At 42.7% G+C, this 20,966-nt stretch overlaps 2 protein-coding genes across 4 annotated transcripts in view; both read left to right on the top strand.

Moving 5' to 3' along the window:
- Nucleotides 1-9,221, top strand: part of LOC109900093 (centrosomal protein of 170 kDa-like) — an 85,761-nt gene extending 76,540 nt beyond the window's left edge. For both annotated transcript variants that reach the window (XM_020495817.2, XM_031835199.1), the window contains exons 13-18: nucleotides 2,726-2,984; nucleotides 3,761-3,962; nucleotides 5,847-6,097; nucleotides 6,206-6,299; nucleotides 6,436-6,487; nucleotides 6,656-9,221. In XM_020495817.2, coding sequence (XP_020351406.1) covers nucleotides 2,726-2,984; nucleotides 3,761-3,962; nucleotides 5,847-6,097; nucleotides 6,206-6,299; nucleotides 6,436-6,487; nucleotides 6,656-6,912 — 1,115 coding nt within the window. In that variant the 3' untranslated portion in view covers nucleotides 6,913-9,221. The remainder of the gene's footprint in view (nucleotides 1-2,725; nucleotides 2,985-3,760; nucleotides 3,963-5,846; nucleotides 6,098-6,205; nucleotides 6,300-6,435; nucleotides 6,488-6,655) is intronic.
- A 4,248-nt stretch (nucleotides 9,222-13,469) lies between these two features.
- On the top strand, nucleotides 13,470-19,990 carry dync2li1 (dynein, cytoplasmic 2, light intermediate chain 1). Of its 2 annotated transcripts, none has more exons than XM_020494228.2 (13): nucleotides 13,470-13,647; nucleotides 13,868-14,000; nucleotides 14,662-14,696; nucleotides 14,791-14,860; nucleotides 14,944-15,032; nucleotides 15,161-15,356; nucleotides 15,462-15,530; nucleotides 17,443-17,520; nucleotides 17,822-17,901; nucleotides 18,073-18,143; nucleotides 18,275-18,372; nucleotides 18,474-18,569; nucleotides 19,374-19,990. In XM_020494228.2, the coding sequence occupies exons 1-13, from the start codon at nucleotides 13,634-13,636 to the stop codon at nucleotides 19,434-19,436; spliced, it is 1,092 nt and encodes a 363-aa protein (XP_020349817.1). In that variant the 5' UTR covers nucleotides 13,470-13,633; the 3' UTR covers nucleotides 19,437-19,990. The 2 variants fall into 2 exon arrangements, with proteins under 2 accessions (XP_020349817.1, XP_020349816.1); XM_020494227.2 differs by having other exon boundaries at nucleotides 13,490-13,647; nucleotides 13,865-14,000.
- Nucleotides 19,991-20,966: the final 976 nt, after the last annotated feature.

Here is a 20,966-nt window from a genome sequence, read left to right as displayed (position 1 = left end):
AAGAGGTTTAGATTCTTTCAGGTTCTAGCTGACATCCGCATAGCGGTTGTTCTGGTGGTGTTGGAGGTGGAACTGCATTAGAGTTATCAAATCCACAACGCAGCTCCTGGCATTATACCTCAAGCGGACGTTGCCATTGGCTGCATGGAGTCACATTAAGAGAAATCCCATGCAGCCTCGTTTACAAGTTTGAATACTGGAATGTAAGAGGAGGGTAGAAACCCTCATGATTTCAGCATCATTACAGTGCCTTGCGAAAGTATTCAACAACAAGTGGTAATCAACAACAAGTGGGACACAATCATGAAGTGGAACGACATTTATTGGATATTTCAAACTTTTTTAACAAATCAAAAACTGAAAAATTGGGCGTGCAAAATTATTCAGCCCCTTTACTTTCAGTGCAGCAAACTCTCTCCAGAAGTTCAGTGAGGATCTCTGAATGATCCAATGTTGACCTAAATGACTAATGATGATAAATACAATCCACCTGTGTGTAATCAAGTCTCCGTATAAATGCACCTGCACTGTGATAGTCTCAGAGGTCCGTTAAAAGCGCAGAGAGCATCATGAAGAACAAGGAACACACCAGGCAGGTCCGAGATACTGTTGTGAAGAAGTTTAAAGCCGGATTTGGATACAAAAAGATTTGTTAAAAAAGTTTGAAATATCCAATAAATGTCGTTCCACTTCATGATTGTGTCCCACTTGTTGTTGATTCTTCACAAAAAAATACAGTTTTATATCTTTATGTTTTAAGCCTGAAATGTGGCAAAAGGTCGCAAAGTTCAAGGGGGCCGAATACTTTCGCAAGGCACTGTATTTCTATATATCCTACACTTTCTCCCTCTGAACCTCTAATGGGAGTGGGATGGGTGTGGCTTCCTGACAATGGCAGCAAGAGCAGCTGCTGACTGATTTGACAGCGCCAACACAGTTACGCTTCCGACACCGCCAAAACAGAAGAACATCAGCTATGCGGGCGTCAGCTATCGCCGGAGTCTGCTGACTCATCGGTGCATCAATCTAAGTAACAAATCCCCATTAAAAAATCAATCAGTTTAAGCTGTCTCAGTCCACCGCATCTGCCTATGTCAGACTTTCGCATCTGCGGTGGAAGGTGGCCGAGCTACAGCGGTGTTTGTCAGACCATGAGACATCTGCGGAGGAAGGTGGCCGAGCTACAGCGGTGTTTGTCAGACCATGAGACATCTGCGGTGGAAGGTGGCCGAGCTACAGCGGTGTTTGTCAGACTTTCGCATCTGCGGTGGAAGGTGGCCGAGCTACAGCGGTGTTTGTCAGACCATGAGACATCTGCGGTGGAAGGTGGCCGAGCTACAGCGGTGTTTGTCAGACCATGAGACATCTGCGGTGGAAGGTGGCCGAGCTACAGCGGTGTGTGTCAGACCATGAGACACCTGCGGTGGAAGGTGGCCGAGCGACAGCGGTGTTTGTCAGACCATGAGACCTCTGCGGTGGAAGGTGGCCGAGCTACAGCGGTGTTTGTCAGACCATGAGACATCTGCGGTGGAAGGTGGCCGAGCTACAGCGAGCTACACCCCCCCCATGACTTAGACTTTTAGAGGCTTGATCAACCATGAGTGGCAGTGACCTCACCTTCTAAAAGAGGAGTAGTCACTGGAAACAGGAAACAGACACTGTGAAGCACTGGATTCAGGCCTACATAGGATTACAAGACTCACTATTATAATGTGAATTTGAATTGTGACCAGCTAGAGGAACAGAGCAAGTGGTATACCTTCACTGATTATGTGGTACTGTATACCTTCACAGATTATGTGGTACTGTATACCTTCACTGATTACGTGGCACTGTATACCTTCACTGATTACGTGGTACTGTATACCTTCACTGATTACGTGGTACTGTATACCTTCACTGATTATGTGGTACTGTATACCTTCACTGATTACGTGGTACTGTATACCTTCACTGATTACGTGGTACTGTATACCTTCACTGATTATGTGGTACTGTATACCTTCACTGATTATGTGGTACTGTATACCTTCACTGATTACGTGGCACTGTATACCTTCACTGATTTATGTGGCACTGTATACCTTCACTGATTACGTGGTACTGTATACCTTCACTGATTACGTGGTACTGTATACCTTCACTGATTATGTGGTACTGTATACCTTCACTGATTACGTGGTACTGTATAACTTCACTGATTACGTGGTACTGTATACCTTCACTGATTATGTGGTACTGTATACCTTCACTGATTACGTGGTACTGTATACCTTCACTGATTTATGTGGCACTGTATACCTTCACTGATTACGTAGTACTGTATACCTTCACTGATTACGTGGTACTGTATACCTTCACTGATTATGTGGTACTGTATACCTTCACTGATTACCTGGTACTGTATACCTTCACTGATTACGTGATACTGTATACCTTCACTGTTTACGTGATTACGTGGTACTGTTAGAGCCACATCCATCTCCACCAGCCTCACGTCAGGCTATCTTGTCATGATTTGTGTAGAGATCATTATGTGCCACTGTTAAAACCACATATCTTGTCATGATTTGTGTAGAGATCAGAGTTACAGAAGTCTGCTTGGCTTGCTTTAAGATACAATGCTTTAGACAATGTGCATATCCGCTGCTTTTTGAATATCTGAAATAAACTCAAATACAGTTATCACGGGATAATTGTGTTGTATCTTTCTCCCTGACCTTAGCCTCTAACAGGTGGAGACGATTGCCCCCAGAATATGGATCCACCTCCGAGGAGGAGTTTGGCTCCAACAGGACCTCCCCCAAACCCGGGCGCCCCCTGCGCCCACACCCGGTCCTGAGGGGTACCAGACTGGGGGGCTCCACCGGCATCCTTAACTCTGGTCAGGTTGGCCCTGGAGGCGTGGTCCTGAAACACCGCATGAGAGAACAACAGGAGGAGTACGTCAAGGACTGGACCGCTCACGGCGAGGAGATTGCCAGGTACTCATCTAAGCTCAGTTTATATGCCTCATGGACATGGCACAGGTGGTAAATATGATCTGGAGATAGGGCATCCCCAGGAATAGGTTAGTGTTTTCAATCTCATTAAACAATTGTGATCTTTAGTTAGTCCACTCTGAGGTGCTCTGTTTTGTCAAGCTGTAATAAATGGTTCCCGACTCAGCGGGGACTTTCACATAGTATGATGGTCATGAGATAGAACCATCCCACTGGGCAAAAACTGGTTGAATGAACGTTGTTTCCACACAAACATTTAAGTGGAAAACTGATTGGATTTGGATCAGGGAGACTGAACTGGGCAGACAGCAGTGAGAAAAGGACAGATTCATACTGCCTCAGAGCAAGCACAAGGAATGTCTTACAAAAGAAAGGACCTGCATCAGACAAGGAGATTGAAAGTAATGGAAGATAACGTTATGTTATCGCAAGTATCTCTTCGTGTAAACATTTTTTTTGTTCAGGTTCCCTGCATACAATGCTTGTGTAGGATATTGTCATTTACAAGTGAATATTGTCAATTCACTTCGGCCTCTAGATGGAGGTTAGACCATTTTCAATCTTTAGAATGGTTCTATGTGCTGTGTCAATTGATTATACAGTAGGCTAAGTGCTTTTTGTTGAGGCTGACATACAGAAGTTCCTCAATGTCTAATGAGTAGTCTTAGGTAATACTGTATCCTTGTGAGATATCTGTGTGTGTACTGATTTAGAGAAGTGTTCCAGCAGCCTGACTGCTTATTTCCCTGTGTGCGTAGGATCAGTCAAGACCTAACCAAGGACTTGGCCATCCTCGCCCGGGAGATCCACGATGTGGCCGGAGAGATCGACTCGGTCAGCTCCTCTGGCACGGCTCCCAGCACCACAGTCAGCACCGCCGCCACCACACCCGGCTCCAATATTGACACCCACGAAGTGGTAGGCCGCACGCAGGAAGGCACGCAGGAGGGCTTGCAAAAGGTGTTTGACTTCTTCCTTCCTTCTACTACTAATGCTCAACATACTGCTTTAGCATCACTTTGGCTTTGATCTGCTGCAGAAGGTGTGGACTGTGAACTGGCATTATGCTTTGATCTGCTGCAGAAGGTGTGGACTGTGAACTGGCGTTAGGTTTTGATCTGCAGCAGAAGGTGTGGACTGTGAACTGGCATTATGCTTTGATCTGCTGCAGAAGGTGTGAACTGGCATTATGTTTTGATCTGCTGCAGAAGGTGTGGACTGCCATTATGTTTTGATCTGCTGCAGAAGGTGTGAACTGGCATTATGTTTTGATCTGCTGCAGAAGGTGTGGACTGGCATTATGTTTTGATCTGCTGCAGAAGGTGTGGACTGGCATTATGCTTTGATCTGCTGCAGAAGGTGTGGACTGTGAACTGGCATTATGTTTTGATCTGCTGCAGAAGGTGTGAACTGGCATTATGTTTTGATCTGCTGCAGAAGGTGTGGACTGGCATTATGTTTTGATCTGCTGCAGAAGGTGTGGACTGGCATTATGCTTTGATCTGCTGCAGAAGGTGTGGACTGGCATTATGTTTTGATCTGCTGCAGAAGGTGTGGACTGGCATTATGCTTTGATCTGCTGCAGAAGGTGTGGACTGTGAACTGGCATTATGTTTTGATCTGCTGCAGAAGGTGTGGACTGGCATTATGCTTTGATCTGCTGCAGAAGGTGTGGACTGTGAACTGGCATTATGTTTTGATCTGCTGCAGAAGGTGTGGACTGGCATTATGCTTTGATCTGCTGCAGAAGGTGTGGACTGTGAACTGGCATTATGTTTTGATCTGCTGCAGAAGGTGTGGACTGGCATTATGCTTTGATCTGCTGCAGAAGGTGTGGACTGTGAACTGGCATTATGTTTTGATCTGCTGCAGAAGGTGTGGACTGGCATTATGCTTTGATCTGCTGCAGAAGGTGTGGACTGTGAACTGGCATTATGTTTTGATCTGCTGCAGAAGGTGTGAACTGGCATTATGCTTTGATCTGCTGCAGAAGGTGTGGACTGGCATTATGCTTTGATCTGCTGCAGAAAGTGTGGACTGTGAACTGGCATTATGTTTTGATCTGCTGCAGAAGGTGTGAACTGGCATTATGCTTTGATCTGCTGCAGAAGGTGTGGACTGGCATTATGCTTTGATCTGCTGCAGAAGGTGTGGACTGGCATTATGCTTTGATCTGCTGCAGAAGGTGTGGACTGTGAACTGGCATTATGGTTTGATCTGCTGCAGAAGGTGTGGACTGGCATTATGTTTTGATCTGCTGCAGAAGGTGTGGACTGGCATTATGGTTTGATCTGCTGCAGAAGGTGTGGACTGGCATTATGCTTTGATCTGCTGCAGAAGGTGTGGACTGGCATTATGCTTTGATCTGCTGCAGAAGGTGTGGACTGGCATTATGCTTTGATCTGCTGCAGAAGGTGTGGACTGGCATTATGGTTTGATCTGCTGCAGAAGGTGTGGACTGGCATTATGGTTTGATCTGCTGCAGAAGGTGTGGACTGGCATTATGGTTTGATCTGCTGCAGAAGGTGTGGACTGGCATTATGGTTTGAGCTTTGCTCTATTCCATTTTGAGTCTGCTATATACTGTTCAGATATAACTAAAGTGTGTATATTAAAATGTTCTTGTTGAGCTTTCATTGACCTTTCTCTGATAACTACTTTAATACCTAATTAATCTAACTCATATTATGATAATCTGGATAATCTGTAGCATGGTGATAGTATACATTAATAGCGAGTAGATACAGTATAACATGCTCCAGTCGTGGTGAAGTTGTGGAAATCACAGCAATCATACAGATGCCACAAATAACTGACCCTCATCACTTCCTCTTCCCCTCATAGCTGATTGACTGTGTGTTTGACGAGAGCCTCAACTTCAGGAAGATCCCTCCCATGGTGCAGAACAAGGCCCCTGAGATAAACGGACGCCCTGTAGAGCGCCGCCCCCGCGCCCCAGACAGCCTGGACTGCGTCCTCCAGAGACGCACATGGAACAGAGATGAGGCGGTGTTGGACAGTCTGCTGCTCACATCTGTCTCTCAGCTGTCTGCCCAAATCAGACAGTCTGTTGACAAAACAGCAGGAAAAATACGGTAACAATCAAGCTCTTTATGTTGTTTATCTCTATATCTGACATTCACAAGAGATCAAGGAGATGTTAGCAAAGCAAGTCTTAGCTCTATGAACTATGATTTTTCCAGAATATTGTTCAAAGACAAGGACAGGAATTGGGATGAGATTGAGAGCAAACTCCCATCTGACAGCGACATACCACTCCTCAAAACCTCCAACAAGGTAAGGAAAAAACAGGTTGTACATGTATTTTTACATTCTTTTTCATTTAAAAAAAATAATGCATCATAACAAAGCAACTTTTATAAGGAAGATTTCATTCCTCTCTAATGACTTCCCCTTACCTCTCTTGTAATAGGACATCTCCTCTATCGTCTTGGAGCTGAAGAGAGTGGAGAAGCAGCTACAAGGTGTGAAGAGCGCTGCAGGCCACCGCTAAGAGGAGTGTTCATTGCAAATAGATTCAGACTTATATACACATTAGTTTCACTACATGCATTCCACCTGCTTCAACATATATGATCACAACCAAACACAAGCTCATCTTTTTCAACTATTCTCCTGTATTTCTCATACAGTGATAAATATCATGGTGGATCCTGAAGGCACCCTGGATGCCCTGAGCAGCCTTGACCTGACCAGCCCCCTTACACCCAAGCCCTCTCCTGGTTCTCAGGGGCCCCAGAAGACCCTCCCAGGCCCTGCAGTCAGGGGCTACACCGCCTCCTCGGCACCCACTGAGGGGTCAGGGTCTGTGTCAGCCAGAGACCTGGGAAGCCTGCACTTCAACCGCATCCACCCCAGTGGAGAAGAGAGTGCCATCACTCAGAAGTGAGGAGGTTCCCACCCTCTGATGCTTCATATATAGAACACTTGCCTCAATGAACAATTTGCCCTCTTTCGGGAATATTTCAGAATGAACCTCCACCACCCTAGTAACCTACCAAAGCTAACAGTAAAACAGTTTTTTTTATGTGAGCCAAGTTTCCAAACGTGAAATAAGTGTACAGTGGAGCAAACTCAAAATGTTTCTTATTGTATTTTGAATGGTAATTTATCTGTTTTGCTGGTAATCTGTTTTCTATCTATTTTCTGCACATTTGTCTAAAATACTGAATTTCAACTTCTCTGAGCAATTCTGTACCCAGAGAATCTTATACATTGTTATGGTGAAATGCAATTCACATGAAAAAATGTTTTTAGTGTTTGAAATGATTTAAGACTGTTACAGTACCATGTTAAACTATGTTACAGTACAGTAATGCAACGGACCTCCGTTGGCTCCGTTTGCATAGACTTGATTAGAGCCCTTAAGCCTGGTCCTTGACCCAAATTACATATTTCATATGATTTGCATTACTTGATATTTTTCCTGTTATGACTATGCGGTATCTTTGTAAACTGGAAGTGAAAACGAAAATGTGACATTGACCGGATCTTTTTCATCTTGGACTGTTCTGAGTCCTTCCCCTTTACTGTAGTATTTTATACAGTAACATGAGTCCATAATGGTGTACCAGATGTACACCCTGAATGGCCTTTGTTGGAGAGAGCAGGTTGGTCTTCTACCAAGAGGACCTCTGTCTGTTTAGTGTTGATTTACAAGGACTTTAAATTGGTCTTTGAAATTGTATGCTTATAGCTTCATTAGCTATAACCACTGTCATTACAGACAGAAGTTACCATCAAAGCTACATTTAGCTATAACCACTGTCATTAAAGACAGAAGTTACCGTCAAAGCTTCATTAGCTGTAACCACTGTCATTAAAGAGAGAAGTTACCATCAAAGCTACATTTAGCTATAACCACTGTCATTAAAGACAGAAGTTACCGTCAAAGCTACATTTAGCTATAACCACTGTCATTAAAGACAGAAGTTACCGTCAAAGCTTCATTAGCTATAACCACTGTCATTAAAGACAGAAGTTACCGTCAATGCTTCATTAGCTGTAACCACTGTCATTAAAGACAGAAGTTACCGTCAAAGCTTCATTAGCTATAACCACTGTCATTAAAGACAGAAGTTACCGTCAAAGCTTCATTAGCTATAACCACTGTCATTAAAGACAGAAGTTACCATCAAAGCTTCATTAGCTATAACCACTGTCATTACAGACAGAAGTTACCGTCAAAGCTTCATTAGCTGTAACCACTGTCATTACAGACAGAAGTTACCGTCAAAGTTGCATTAGCTGTAACCACTGTCATTACAGACAGAAGTTACCGTCAAAGTTGCATTAGCTGTAACCACTGTCATTACAGAAAGAAGTTACTTTCAACGTTGCATTAGCTGTAACCACTGTCATTACAGAAAGAAGTTACTGTCAACGTTGCATTAGCTATAACCACTGTCATTACTACATATATGAATGATGATCATAAGACTATAGCAAGCCTTTTACTGACATTGAATCACTCACCATTCTACATTTCCATAAGGGAGGATGTTGTCATGTACTCATACAGTATGTGTGTATAGACTTGACAACCTCACTGCGTTTGCTGCTTCTCTTTAGTTCCCTTTTGGAGGGTTAGCCTGACCATTTTACAAGCCTTTCGTGTAAAGTTATGTGTCGTCGTATAAAATGTATTCAAGATCTTGCAACCGTATTTAGATACTTAAGCAATAGTGAAGTTAGGTACCAGAAAACATGCTCCATCTTTTCTGCTTCATATACAGACTTTGATGTCACCAAGTGCCCAGTTTGAATAGTAAAATGGCATAACGTTTTTTAAGATGAGGAATCATCCAGAGTGGAATGAAATGGTATAATTTGTCAAACGTGTCAAAGGCTCTTCAAGTGTCACCGTCAGTGGTTTTAGGATTCAAAAGGACAAAACCAAAAACCTAAATGGAACCGCTGATATCAGAATGAGATGCCTCTGTACCTATCCTCTGCACACCATCATGTGTGTCAGTATATTACATTAAAGAAAGAAAGTGATGGGAATACTGAAGTGCTCGGTACACTTTTTGTTCATTTGAAAGTGTACACATTTGATATGTTTTACTTTTCTGTTTCATGTTTTGTGTAAACCACCATTTGATTTATTTTGTTAATTCATTGTATTTTATTGTTGCAATTCATGTTTATTGTTATGTTACTTTTTCAATTAAATAAAATGTTTAGATTCTTTCCTTATTTACATGGATTTTTGCTGTAGAAACAAGACTGGTTGGTATTCAATGAGTTATAGTTTGCACACCTATTTCATGGTGACTCGTACGTTTTCATACTGAGCAATTTTTAGACTGGTTTGTGCGCTCACCTTAACACTGATGGTTTGATACCTAAACATTTGTATTTTGTTTTTCACCTTTCATTTATGCACTTTTCTGCTCAATGCACTTTTTGGGTATATTCATGTCCAAATCTCTATTTTTGCAGCCTCCGTTTTGAGTTTGTCCACAAAGTGTGAGGGGTCTCCATCTCTCCTAGTAATCTTGTTGTGTAACCTATGCACCTGTAACAGAAACTATTTAAAGGACATTATAATAGTGCAGACGGCCATCCATAATTGCTCTGCCTTATACATTTTTCCTGACTTTTTAAAATGCTGAGTAAAATTACCTTTAGGAATGTACCGGAGTTAAAGCAAAAGTTGTCACAAATATAAATATACCCCTACAAATATACCCCTAAAACTAGCCTACTTAAAGGAATACTCCAAAAAATGTATTTTGGTATTTGTTTCATTAGTCCATTGTTGACATAGTTCCAAAATGTTTTGCTTGTCAGCAATCAAGTTTTCAAGATATAGAACTTTCAAAATACAGAAATGTTTGTATTTTGAAAGTTACATATCTTAACTTGATTGCTGATTTCCAAGACGTGTGAGCTACTGCCTGGGATTTAGCTAAGCAGGGGTAACATTGCACTCTTGGAAGACTCAGGTTTGTAAATAATTCTCAGCCGTTAGCTTCGTCCATGCTGTGTTTTAACTTTTAATAACATCAATAATCATTGGATGCGATATGGCTTTCAAAACATATGGCCCTTATCTTTCATCAGCGAGAAAGAATCCTTTAAAAAAAGTTATATTTAACTGTAGCAGTTACAGATCCATACAGCTATAGGGGCCTCCATCCTACTAAACTACACTGTAGCAGTTACAGATCCAAACAGCTATGGAGCCTCCATCCTACTAAACTACACTGTAGCAGTTACAGATCCATACAGCTATGGGGCCTCCATCCTACTAAACTACACTGTAGCAGTTACAGATCCATACAGCTATAGGGGCCTCCATCCTACTAAACTACACTGTAGCAGTTACAGATCCATACAGCTATAGGGGCCTCCATCCTACTAAACTACACTGTGGCAGTTACAGATCCATACAGCTATAGGGGCCTCCTTCCTACTAAACTACACTGTGGCAGTTACAGATCCATACAGCTATAGGGGCCTCCATCCTACTAAACTACACTGTAGCAGTTACAGATCCATACAGCTATAGGGGCCTCCATCCTACTAAACTACACTGTGGCAGTTACAGATCCATACAGCTATAGGGGCCTCCATCCTACTAAACTACACTGTAGCAGTTACAGATCCATACAGCTATAGGGGCCTCCATCCTACTAAACTACACTGTAGCAGTTACAGATCCATACAGCTATAGGGGCCTCCATCCTACTAAACTACACTGTGGCAGTTACAGATCCATACAGCTATAGGGGCCTCCATCCTACTAAACTACACTGTAGCAGTTACAGATCCATACAGCTATAGGGGCCTCCTTCCTACTAAACTACACTGTGGCAGTTACAGATCCATACAGCTATAGGGGCCTCCATCCTACTAAACTACACTGTAGCAGTTACAGATCCATACAGCTATAGGGGCCTCCATCCTACTAAACTACACTGTAGCAGTTACAGATCCATACAGCTATAGGGGCCTCCATCCTACTAAACTACACTGTGGCAGTTACAGATCCATACAGCTATAGGGGCCTCCATCCTACTAAACTACACTGTGGCAGTTACAGATCCATACAGCTATAGGGGCCTCCATCCTACTAAACTACACTGTGGCAGTTACAGATCCATACAGCTATAGGGGCCTCCATCCTACTAAACTACACTGTAGCAGTTACAGATCCATACAGCTATAGGGGCCTCCATCCTACTAAACTACACTGTAGAAGTTACAGATCCATACAGCTATAGGGGCCTCCATCCTACTAAACTACACTGTAGCAGTTACAGATCCATACAGCTATAGGGGCCTCCATCCTACTAAACTACACTGTAGCAGTTACAGATCCATACAGCTATAGGGGCCTCCTTCCTACTAAACTACACTGTGGCAGTTACAGATCCATACAGCTATAGGGGCCTCCATCCTACTAAACTACACTGTAGCAGTTACAGATCCATACAGCTATAGGGGCCTCCATCCTACTAAACTACACTGTGGCAGTTACAGATCCATACAGCTATAGGGGCCTCCATCCTACTAAACTACACTGTAGCAGTTACAGATCCATACAGCTATAGGGGCCTCCATCCTACTAAACTACACTGTGGCAGTTACAGATCCATACAGCTATAGGGGCCTCCATCCTACTAAACTACACTGTAGCAGTTACAGATCCATACAGCTATAGGGGCCTCCATCCTACTAAACTACACTGTAGCAGTTACAGATCCATACAGCTATAGGGGCCTCCATCCTACTAAACTACACTGTAGCAGTTACAGATCCATACAGCTATAGGGGCCTCCATCCTACTAAACTACACTGTAGAAGTTACAGATCCATACAGCTATAGGGGCCTCCATCCTACTAAACTACACTGTAGCAGTTACAGATCCATACAGCTATAGGGGCCTCCATCCTACTAAACTACACTGTAGAAGTTACAGATCCATACAGCTATAGGGGCCTCCATCCTACTAAACTACACTGTAGCAGTTACAGATCCATACAGCTATAGGGGCCTCCATCCTACTAAACTACACTGTAGCAGTTAGCGATCCATACAGCTATAGGGGCCTCCATCCTACTAAACTACACTGTAGAAGTTACAGATCCATACAGCTATAGGGGCCTCCATCCTACTAAACTACACTGTAGAAGTTACAGATCCATACAGCTATAGGGGCCTCCATCCTACTAAACTACACTGTGGCAGTTACAGATCCATACAGCTATAGGGGCCTCCATCCTACTAAACTACACTGTAGCAGTTACAGATCCATACAGCTATAGGGGCCTCCATCCTACTAAACTACACTGTAGCAGTTACAGATCCATACAGCTATAGGGGCCTCCATCCTACTAAACTACACTGTGGCAGTTACAGATCCATACAGCTATAGGGGCCTCCATCCTACTAAACTACACTGTAGCAGTTACAGATCCATACAGCTATAGGGGCCTCCATCCTACTAAACTACACTGTAGAAGTTACAGATCCATACAGCTATAGGGGCCTCCATCCTACTAAACTACACTGTAGCAGTTACAGATCCATACAGCTATAGGGGCCTCCATCCTACTAAACTACACTGTGGCAGTTACAGATCCATACAGCTATAGGGGCCTCCATCCTACTAAACTACACTGTAGCAGTTAGCGATCCATACAGCTATAGGGGCCTCCATCCTACTAAACTACACTGTAGCAGTTACAGATCCATACAGCTATAGGGGCCTCCATCCTACTAAACTACACTGTAGCAGTTACAGATCCATACAGCTATAGGGGCCTCCATCCTACTAAACTACACTGTGGCAGTTACAGATCCATACAGCTATAGGGGCCTCCTTCCTACTAAACTACACTGTGGCAGTTACAGATCCATACAGCTATAGGGGCCTCCATTCTACTAAACTACACTGTGGCAGTTACAGATCCATACAGCTATAGGGGCCTCCATCCTACTAAACTACACTGTAGAAGTTACAGATCCATACAGCTATAGGGGCCTCCATCCTACTAAACTACACTGTGGCAGTTACAGATCCATACAGCTATGGAGCCTCCATGCGACCAAACTACACTTCCCTAGTTACGCTTAGACACAGGTGTTCATTACATGCTAGATGGCTAATTAGCACAGGTGGTCGTCTCTTGTCTTCCGTCTGTTTTCTGGAGATTTGGCTGTATGGGAAAACTAACCATAATCGCTATCAAGGTGTGTCACCTTTTTTTAACTTATAGATTTTAGATTTTTTTTATTTCTCACTGAAATAGATTTTAGATTGTTTTTATTTCTCACTTTTATTTCTCACTGATATGAAAGATAAGGTCCTTATGCTTCTAAAATTGTACATTCTTCCCATCACCAAAAAGTACAGAAATACTGTGGATCATCCTGTAAATTATGTTTTTTATCTAACGTTAGTCTCTGACTCTTGAAACTACCTTTCCCACAAACCCTTTGGGCAAAGTGCTAAATTCCATCATCGAACTGCGACGTTGCCCAGCGCAACGTTTACTGATCCAAGGCGACTGACATGTAAACGTCAAGCTGGACCTTCATATTTTCAAACAACGGGGCAATCAAACTCAAGTCTTTACATTTCATTTAAAGGTAGTCAATGCCAAAGATAAGGTAAGATCATGTTTGCCACTTTGGTCTTCAAATTTTGCATGTTTTTCCTAAACTAACGTTAGCTAACTAGCTAGTAGCAGCAGAGGACGGGGGGTTTGCTAGTTACCAGTATATTTGATATAATGTTAGCTAGCTACCCAGCTATTAACAACATTGTTTTGGGCGACAACAAACTATCAGAATGAACAAATAAGGTTACATCGTAACGTTTGTCTAGTAGTGACACGCTATGGGAGTTGGCCTCTGCGGAGGTTCAGAGTCGGGAGGACGGGACAGGAGGGGAGGAGGATGGCGGAGTTGATCCAGTGTCACTCAACGAGAGAACCGTGTTCTTCATTGGGAATAAAGCAGGGGTAAGCTGTAGCCATCTTTATGACTGTGTGTCTGGAGAAACTAGCTAACAGTCCTCCTAATAGTGAGATCCGGGTTCTCTAAATTTGGTCCTGGAGAGCTACTGGGTGTGAAGGCTTTTGTTCCAGCACAGCAGTAACCTACAAATAAATTGTATGTGTCACATACACATGGTTAGCAGATGTTAATGCGAGTGTAGCGAAATGCTTGTGCTTCTAGTTCCAACAGTGCAGTAATACCTAACAATTCCCCAACAACTACCTAATACACACAAATCTAAAGTGGTGAATGAGAATATGTACATGTAATTATATGAATGAGCGATGGCCGAGCGGCATAGGCAAGGTGCAATAGATGGTATGTATTACAGTATATGCATGTGATATGAGTAATGTACGATATGTAAACATTATTAAAGTGGCAATATTTACAGTGCATTGTATAAAGTGACTAGTGATCCATTTATTAAAGTGGCCAGTGATTGGGTCTCAATGTAGGCAGCAGCCTCTCTGAGTTAGTGATTCCTGTTTAGCAGTCTGATGGCCTTGAGATAGGCCCGGCGTCGATGCACCCGTACTGACCTCGCCTTCTGGATGGTAGCGGTGTGAACAGGCAGTGGCTCGGGTGGTTGATATCCTTGATAATCATATTCCCCCCTCTTAGGGTAAAACTACAATTTTGCTCCGGTGCCTCGACAGGTGAGTTTATTCTCAGTACCACTGATGTATTTTTATAGTAAGATACTAGTATAGCTGTCTCTATTACTGTGAATGATATGTTGTTCTCTTCTAGGGATGAACCACCTAAACCAACTCTAGCGTTGGAGTACACCTTTGGTAGACGGGCGCGAGGACACAACACTGTATGACACCGCTTTCATTTGTACAATTCCAGGGAGCTGATGGTGTGTGATTATCAGTCTGACCTGTTGTTCTCCTCCTCCAGCCCAAAGACATAGCTCACCTGTGGGAGCTGGGAGGAGGTACCTCCCTATCAGACCTGGTTCAGATCCCCATCACTGCTCAGAATGTCAGGTCAGTCCCAGTCCCACCACCTAAACTGCTTCTTAAATGAGTAGTTCATCACATGACCTCTTCTCTAAAGCCACTCTGCAGAGACATTGTGCTAATGAAAGTAAAGAGGTCTGTGTGTGATTTCTCAGGTCTCTGTCTGTGGTGCTGGTTCTGGACCTGTCCAAGCCCAATGCTCTATGGGGAACCATGGAGAGGCTGCTTCAGACAACACGGACCCAGGTGGAGAAAGCTTGCTCCAAGCCACAAAGGACAGTAGAGTCCAAAGTTGGGTCCAAGCAGCAGGCCCAGAACAGACCCCTAATGGTCCTCCCTAAAGACCACCCGGTAACACAACTTTTTCTAGTAGTTATGCTTTTCTTTAAAGCACAGCATTATTAATGTAAAAGGAGTCTTTGCTACATAGGATATTAACTCTGAGTCTCTCAACAGGACAGAGAGCTGATCAACCCCTTCCCAGTTCCACTGCTGATTATTGGCAGCAAGTTTGATATATTTCAGGTGAGATATGTGTTCTACTCATTTGAGAGGTATTGATATAAAAAAAAGTACACTACCGGTCAGAAGTTTTAGAACACCTACTCATTCTAGGGTTTTTCTTTATTTTGACTATTTTTTTACATTGTAGAATAATACATCAAAACTATGATATAACACATATGGAATCATGTGGTAACCAAAAAAAGTATTAAGCAAGTAATACATTTTGTATTTGAGATTCTTCAAATAGCCACTGCCTTTTTTAAATATATTTTAAATTTGGCATTTATTTAACTAGGCAAGTCAGTTAAGAACAAATTCTTATTTTCAATGACGGCCTAGGAACAGTGGGTTAACTGCATTGTTCAGGGGCCGAACGACAGATTTTTACCTTGCCTCTCGGGGATTCGATCTTGCAACCTTTCAGTTACTAGTCCAACGCTCTAACCACTAGGCTACCTGCCTTGATGACAGCATTGCACACTCTTGGCATTCTCTCAACCATCTTCATGAGGTAGTCACCTGGAATGCATTTCAATTAACAGGTGTGCCAACTTAAAAGGTCATTTGTGGAATGTATTTCCTTCTTAATGCATTTGAGCCAATCAGTTGTGTTGTGACAAGGTAGGGGGGTATAGAGAAGATAGCCCTATTTGGTAAAATACCAAGTACATATTATGGCAAGAATATCTCAAATAAGCAAAGAAAATGAAAGTCCATCATTACTTTAAGACATGAAGGTCAGTCAATACAGAAAATGTCAAGAACTTTTACATTTCTTCAAGTGCAGTTGCAAAAACCATCAAGCGCTGTGATGAAACTGTCTCTCATGAGGACCACCACAGGAATGGAAGACCCAGTTACCTCTGCTGGAGAGGATACGTTCATTAGAGTTACCAGCCTCAGAAATTGCAGCCCAAATAAATGCTTCACAGAGTTCAAGTAAGACGCATCTCAACATCAACTGTTCAGAGGAGACTGTGAATCAGGCCTTCATGGTCGAATTTCTACAAAGAAACCACTACTAAAGGACACCAATAAGAAGAAGAGATTTCCTTGGGCCAAGAAACACGAGCGATGGACATTAGACTGGTGGAAATGTGTCCTTTTGGTCTGGAGTCCAAATTGTATCTTTTTGGTTCCAACCTCCGTGTCTTTGTGAGACGTGGCGGAACGGATGATCTCTACATGTGTATTTCCCACCGTAAAGCGTGGTGGTGCTTTGCTGGTGACTTATGTGATTTATTTAGAATTCAAGGCACACTTAACCAGCATGGCTACCACAGCATTCTGCAGTGATACGCCATCCCATCTGGTTTTGGCTTAGTGGAACTATAATTTGTTTTTCAACCGGACAATGACCCAACACACCTCCAGGCAGTGTAAGGGCTTTTTTACCAAAAAGGGGAGTGATGGAGTGCTGCATCAGATGACCTGGCCTCCGCAATCCGCCAACCTCAACCAAATTGAGATTGTTTGGGATGAGCCGCAGAGTGAAGGAAAAGTAGCCAACAAGTGCTCAGCATATGTGGGAACTCCTTCAAGACTGTTGGAAAGCATTCCAGGTGAAGCTGGTTGAGAGAATGCCAAGAGTGTGCAAAGCTGTCATCAAGACAAAGGTTGGCTATTTGAAGAATCTCATATAAAATATATTTTGATTTGTTTAACACTTTTTATGTTACTACATGATTCCATGTGTGATATTTCATAGTTTTGATGTCTTCAATATTATTCTACAATGTAGAAAATGGTAAAGAAATGTAAGAAAAAACGTTGAATGAGTAGGTGTTCTAAAACTTTTGACCGGGAGTGTATATTCACCCTGAAGAATGTAGTTGTTGGATTTGTGTTTACAATTGTTGGCTATTTCTGTTGATTTCTGTTTTTGTGTAAAAGTTAGCGTATGTGACTGATAAATGCATTTTCTTTGTAGGACTTTGACTCTGAGAAGAGGAAAGTGATCTGCAAGACCCTTCGGTTTATTTCTCATTACTACGCAGCTTCTTTAATTGTAAGAACCGTAGGCCTAATAGTCAATCACAGTTGCCAATGTGCCTATGCATATCAGTATTTCACTGTAGGCTATATTAAACAAGTATCTCAAATGCTATGTTTGAGTGATGGTATCGTTTCATTACACAATATGTTCTATTCTTTCTGCCTCACCATCTGTCCATCCTTTCACCTGTCTGTTCTCTCTGCCTCACCATCTGTCCATCCTTTCACCTGTCTGTTCTCTCTGCCTCACCATTGTTCCCTCCTTTCACCTGTCTATTATCTACCTCACCATCTGTCCATCCTTTCACCTGTAGTTTACCAGCAGCAAGTCTGAGAGCTTGATGTCCAAAACTAAGAGCTTATTCACACAACTAGGATTCGGGACAGAGAAGGGGTAAGAGCTGTTGTACCCTCCATCTGTCCATGCCACAGTTTGTCAATGCTACAGTTTGATAGTGCCACAATTTGTCATCATTTGAGAGGACTAGACTTAGGCCCAGTATAAATAATGTCCTCTCTCATTCAACATTAACACAGATGTACATGTTTCCTCCTATACTGACAGGAAATCTATGTCCTCTGACCTCAGTAAGCCTCTAATCATTCCTGCTGGGATGGACTCCCTCAGCCAGATAGGTGAGTTGTGTTTAGCACCCCCTTGTGGTAACAATCATTACGGCAGTGTTAAAGTGCCCTACCGTTTATCATACTGATACTGTGTGTGTGTTGTTGTAACATGACACAATTGATGTCACTCTACTTTCCAGGTTCTCCCCCAACCACAGATGTGGACATTGGGACTCTTCATGCTAAAAACCCTCTAGATCTGTGGAAGAAAGTGTTTGAGGTTGTTTTCCCTCCTGAGGTAATTCTTGCATACGGACAAATACCCTCTCATTCACACACACAGGTTGATATATATATATGTGTGTGTGATACTGATCCATTAATCGTGTCGTCCACCAGAACACCAGTGACCACCACAGAGAGCTGAAGGACCCAGCCAAGGACCCCCAGTATAGTGAACCCCAGATTGACTCCATGAGAGCCCAGAAAGACACGGTATGAACCCTGTCTTAACTCCAATGTTTCTGATCTGATTGGTCAAAAGAAAAAGTGGGGGAAAAAAATCAGAATTGGGCTGTTTGTGTAAACGCAACCCTAGGGTTAGAAGAGTTGGCTACAGCACACACTGTATGGGTCCATGGAGATTGTCAAGATTATCTTGTTCTTCTAATCTAGCTCAAACATCTCTACTCGTCTTCTAGTAAGCCCAGTTACACTGCATTGCCCCGTAATAACCCTGAACGAAAGTAAACTCTGGTGTGTATCTGGCTGTAGCCAAGAGTCCAGATTATTTTTTATTGTTGCTGAATCAGATGGCACTCCCATTGTACAGGGATCATGTGATGGGTGGAGTCAGCCAATAAGAGTTGAGAGGCTGGGGTACTGAATCCATGCCAATACACAGAATGTGGATACTAAAGACTCAAACATGTACCTTGATAAATGAGTCTAGGAACCCAGACAGAGCCATTAAGTGGAACTTGCTTCAGATGCAACCTTTATAGATGGGTTTTTATGAGGTCAGAATTCAGTTCCAGGTCACACTGAGTTCATTTGTTTTTACCAGCAATACTGATTGACTCTCTGTCATATACAGCATGTCAGATGTATCACCTAACTGAATCAGTCAGCTGAACCCTGAGCTCAGCATCCAGAACAGCTTTCTGTTATACAGCTTACGTGGTTTGACAGTCTCCTTGCATGGTATCCTGACATGGTTTTAACGCTATAGGAGAGATAAACCATGTAGAATGAACCCAAAGGCTCATGATAACATTGTGCCTTCTGTGTTTTCTACAGGAACTGGATCAGTACAAGAGAAACGTGTCCAAGTCTTGGAAAGGCCTGGAACTGGAGACCTAACTTAATGGACTCATCAGCTCTCTCAGCCAATGAGATCAAAAGAACAGAATGTTCTAAAGCACAGACTGACTTCAGCCATGGCAGACACCTGTCTAGTCATTTAATAAATCAGACAGACTTCAGCCATGGCAGACACCTGTCCAGTCATTTAATAAACCATACAGACTTCAGCCATGGCAGACACCTGTCCAGTCATTTAATAAACCATACAGACTTCAGCCCTGGCAGACACCTGTCCAGTCATTTAATAAACCATACAGACTTCAGCCATGGTAGACACCTGTCCAGTCATTTGATAAACCATACAGACTTCAGCCATGGCAGACACCTGTCCAGTCATTTAATAAACCATACAGACTTCAGCCATGGCAGACACCTGTCCAGTCATTTAATAAACCATACAGACTTCAGCCCTGGCAGACACCTGTCCAGTCATTTAATAAACCATACAGACTTCAGCCATGGTAGACACCTGTCCAGTCATTTGATAAACCATACAGACTTCAGCCATGGCAGACACCTGTCCAGTCATTTAATAAACCATACAGACTTCAGCCATGGCAGACACCTGTCCAGTCATTTAATAAACCATACAGACTTCAGCCATGGTAGACACCTGTCCAGTCATTTAATAAACCATACAGACTTCAGCCATGGCAGACACCTGTCCAGTCATTTAATAAACCATACAGACTTCAGCCATGGTAGACACCTGTCCAGTCATTTAATAGACCCAGAGAACTGCTCCCATTATCATATACTGTAGAACATTTCATATCGATTGTTTTGGATTCATACAGTTGAAGTCAGAAGTTTACATACATCTTAGCCAAATGCATTTAAACTCAGTTTTTCACAATTCCTGGTGAGAAAAGAAATCTGTCTTAGGTCAGTTAGGTTCACCACATTATTTTAAGAATGTGGAATGTCAGAATAATAGTTGAGAGAATGATTTATTTAAACTTTTATTTCTTTCATCACATTCCCAGTGGGTCAGAAGATGACATACACTCAATAAGTATTTGGTAGCATTATCTTTACATTGTTTAACTTGGGTCAAACGTTTTGGGTAGCCTTCCAGAAGTTTCCCATAATAAGTTGGGTGAATTTTGGTCTATTCTTCCTGACAGAGCTGTAACTGAGTCAGGTTTGTAGGCCTTGCTTGCTCTCGCTTTTTCAGTTCTGCCCACAGATTTTTGAAAGGATTGAGGTCAGGGATTTGTGATGGCCACTCCAATACCTTGACTTTGTTGTCCTTAAGCCATTTTGCCACAACTTAGGAAGTATGCTTGGGGTCATTGTCCATTTGGAAGACCCATTTGCGACCAAGCTTTAACTTCCTGACTGATGTCTTGAGATGTTGCTTCAATATATCCACATATTTTCCTACCTCATGATGCCATCTATTTTGTGAAGTGCACCAGTCCCTCCTGCAGCAAAGCACTCCCACACTCTTTGGCTTGCTAGCCTCGCCCTTTTCCTAAAAAGACAATGATGGTCATTATGGCCAAACAGTTCTACTTTTGTTTC

This window comes from Oncorhynchus kisutch, linkage group LG11 (assembly GCF_002021735.2).
Source record: "Oncorhynchus kisutch isolate 150728-3 linkage group LG11, Okis_V2, whole genome shotgun sequence".
Lineage (NCBI taxonomy): Eukaryota > Metazoa > Chordata > Actinopteri > Salmoniformes > Salmonidae > Oncorhynchus > Oncorhynchus kisutch.
The sequence above is the reverse complement of the archived record's forward strand: the minus strand, read 5'-3'. Positions and strand labels throughout refer to the sequence as shown.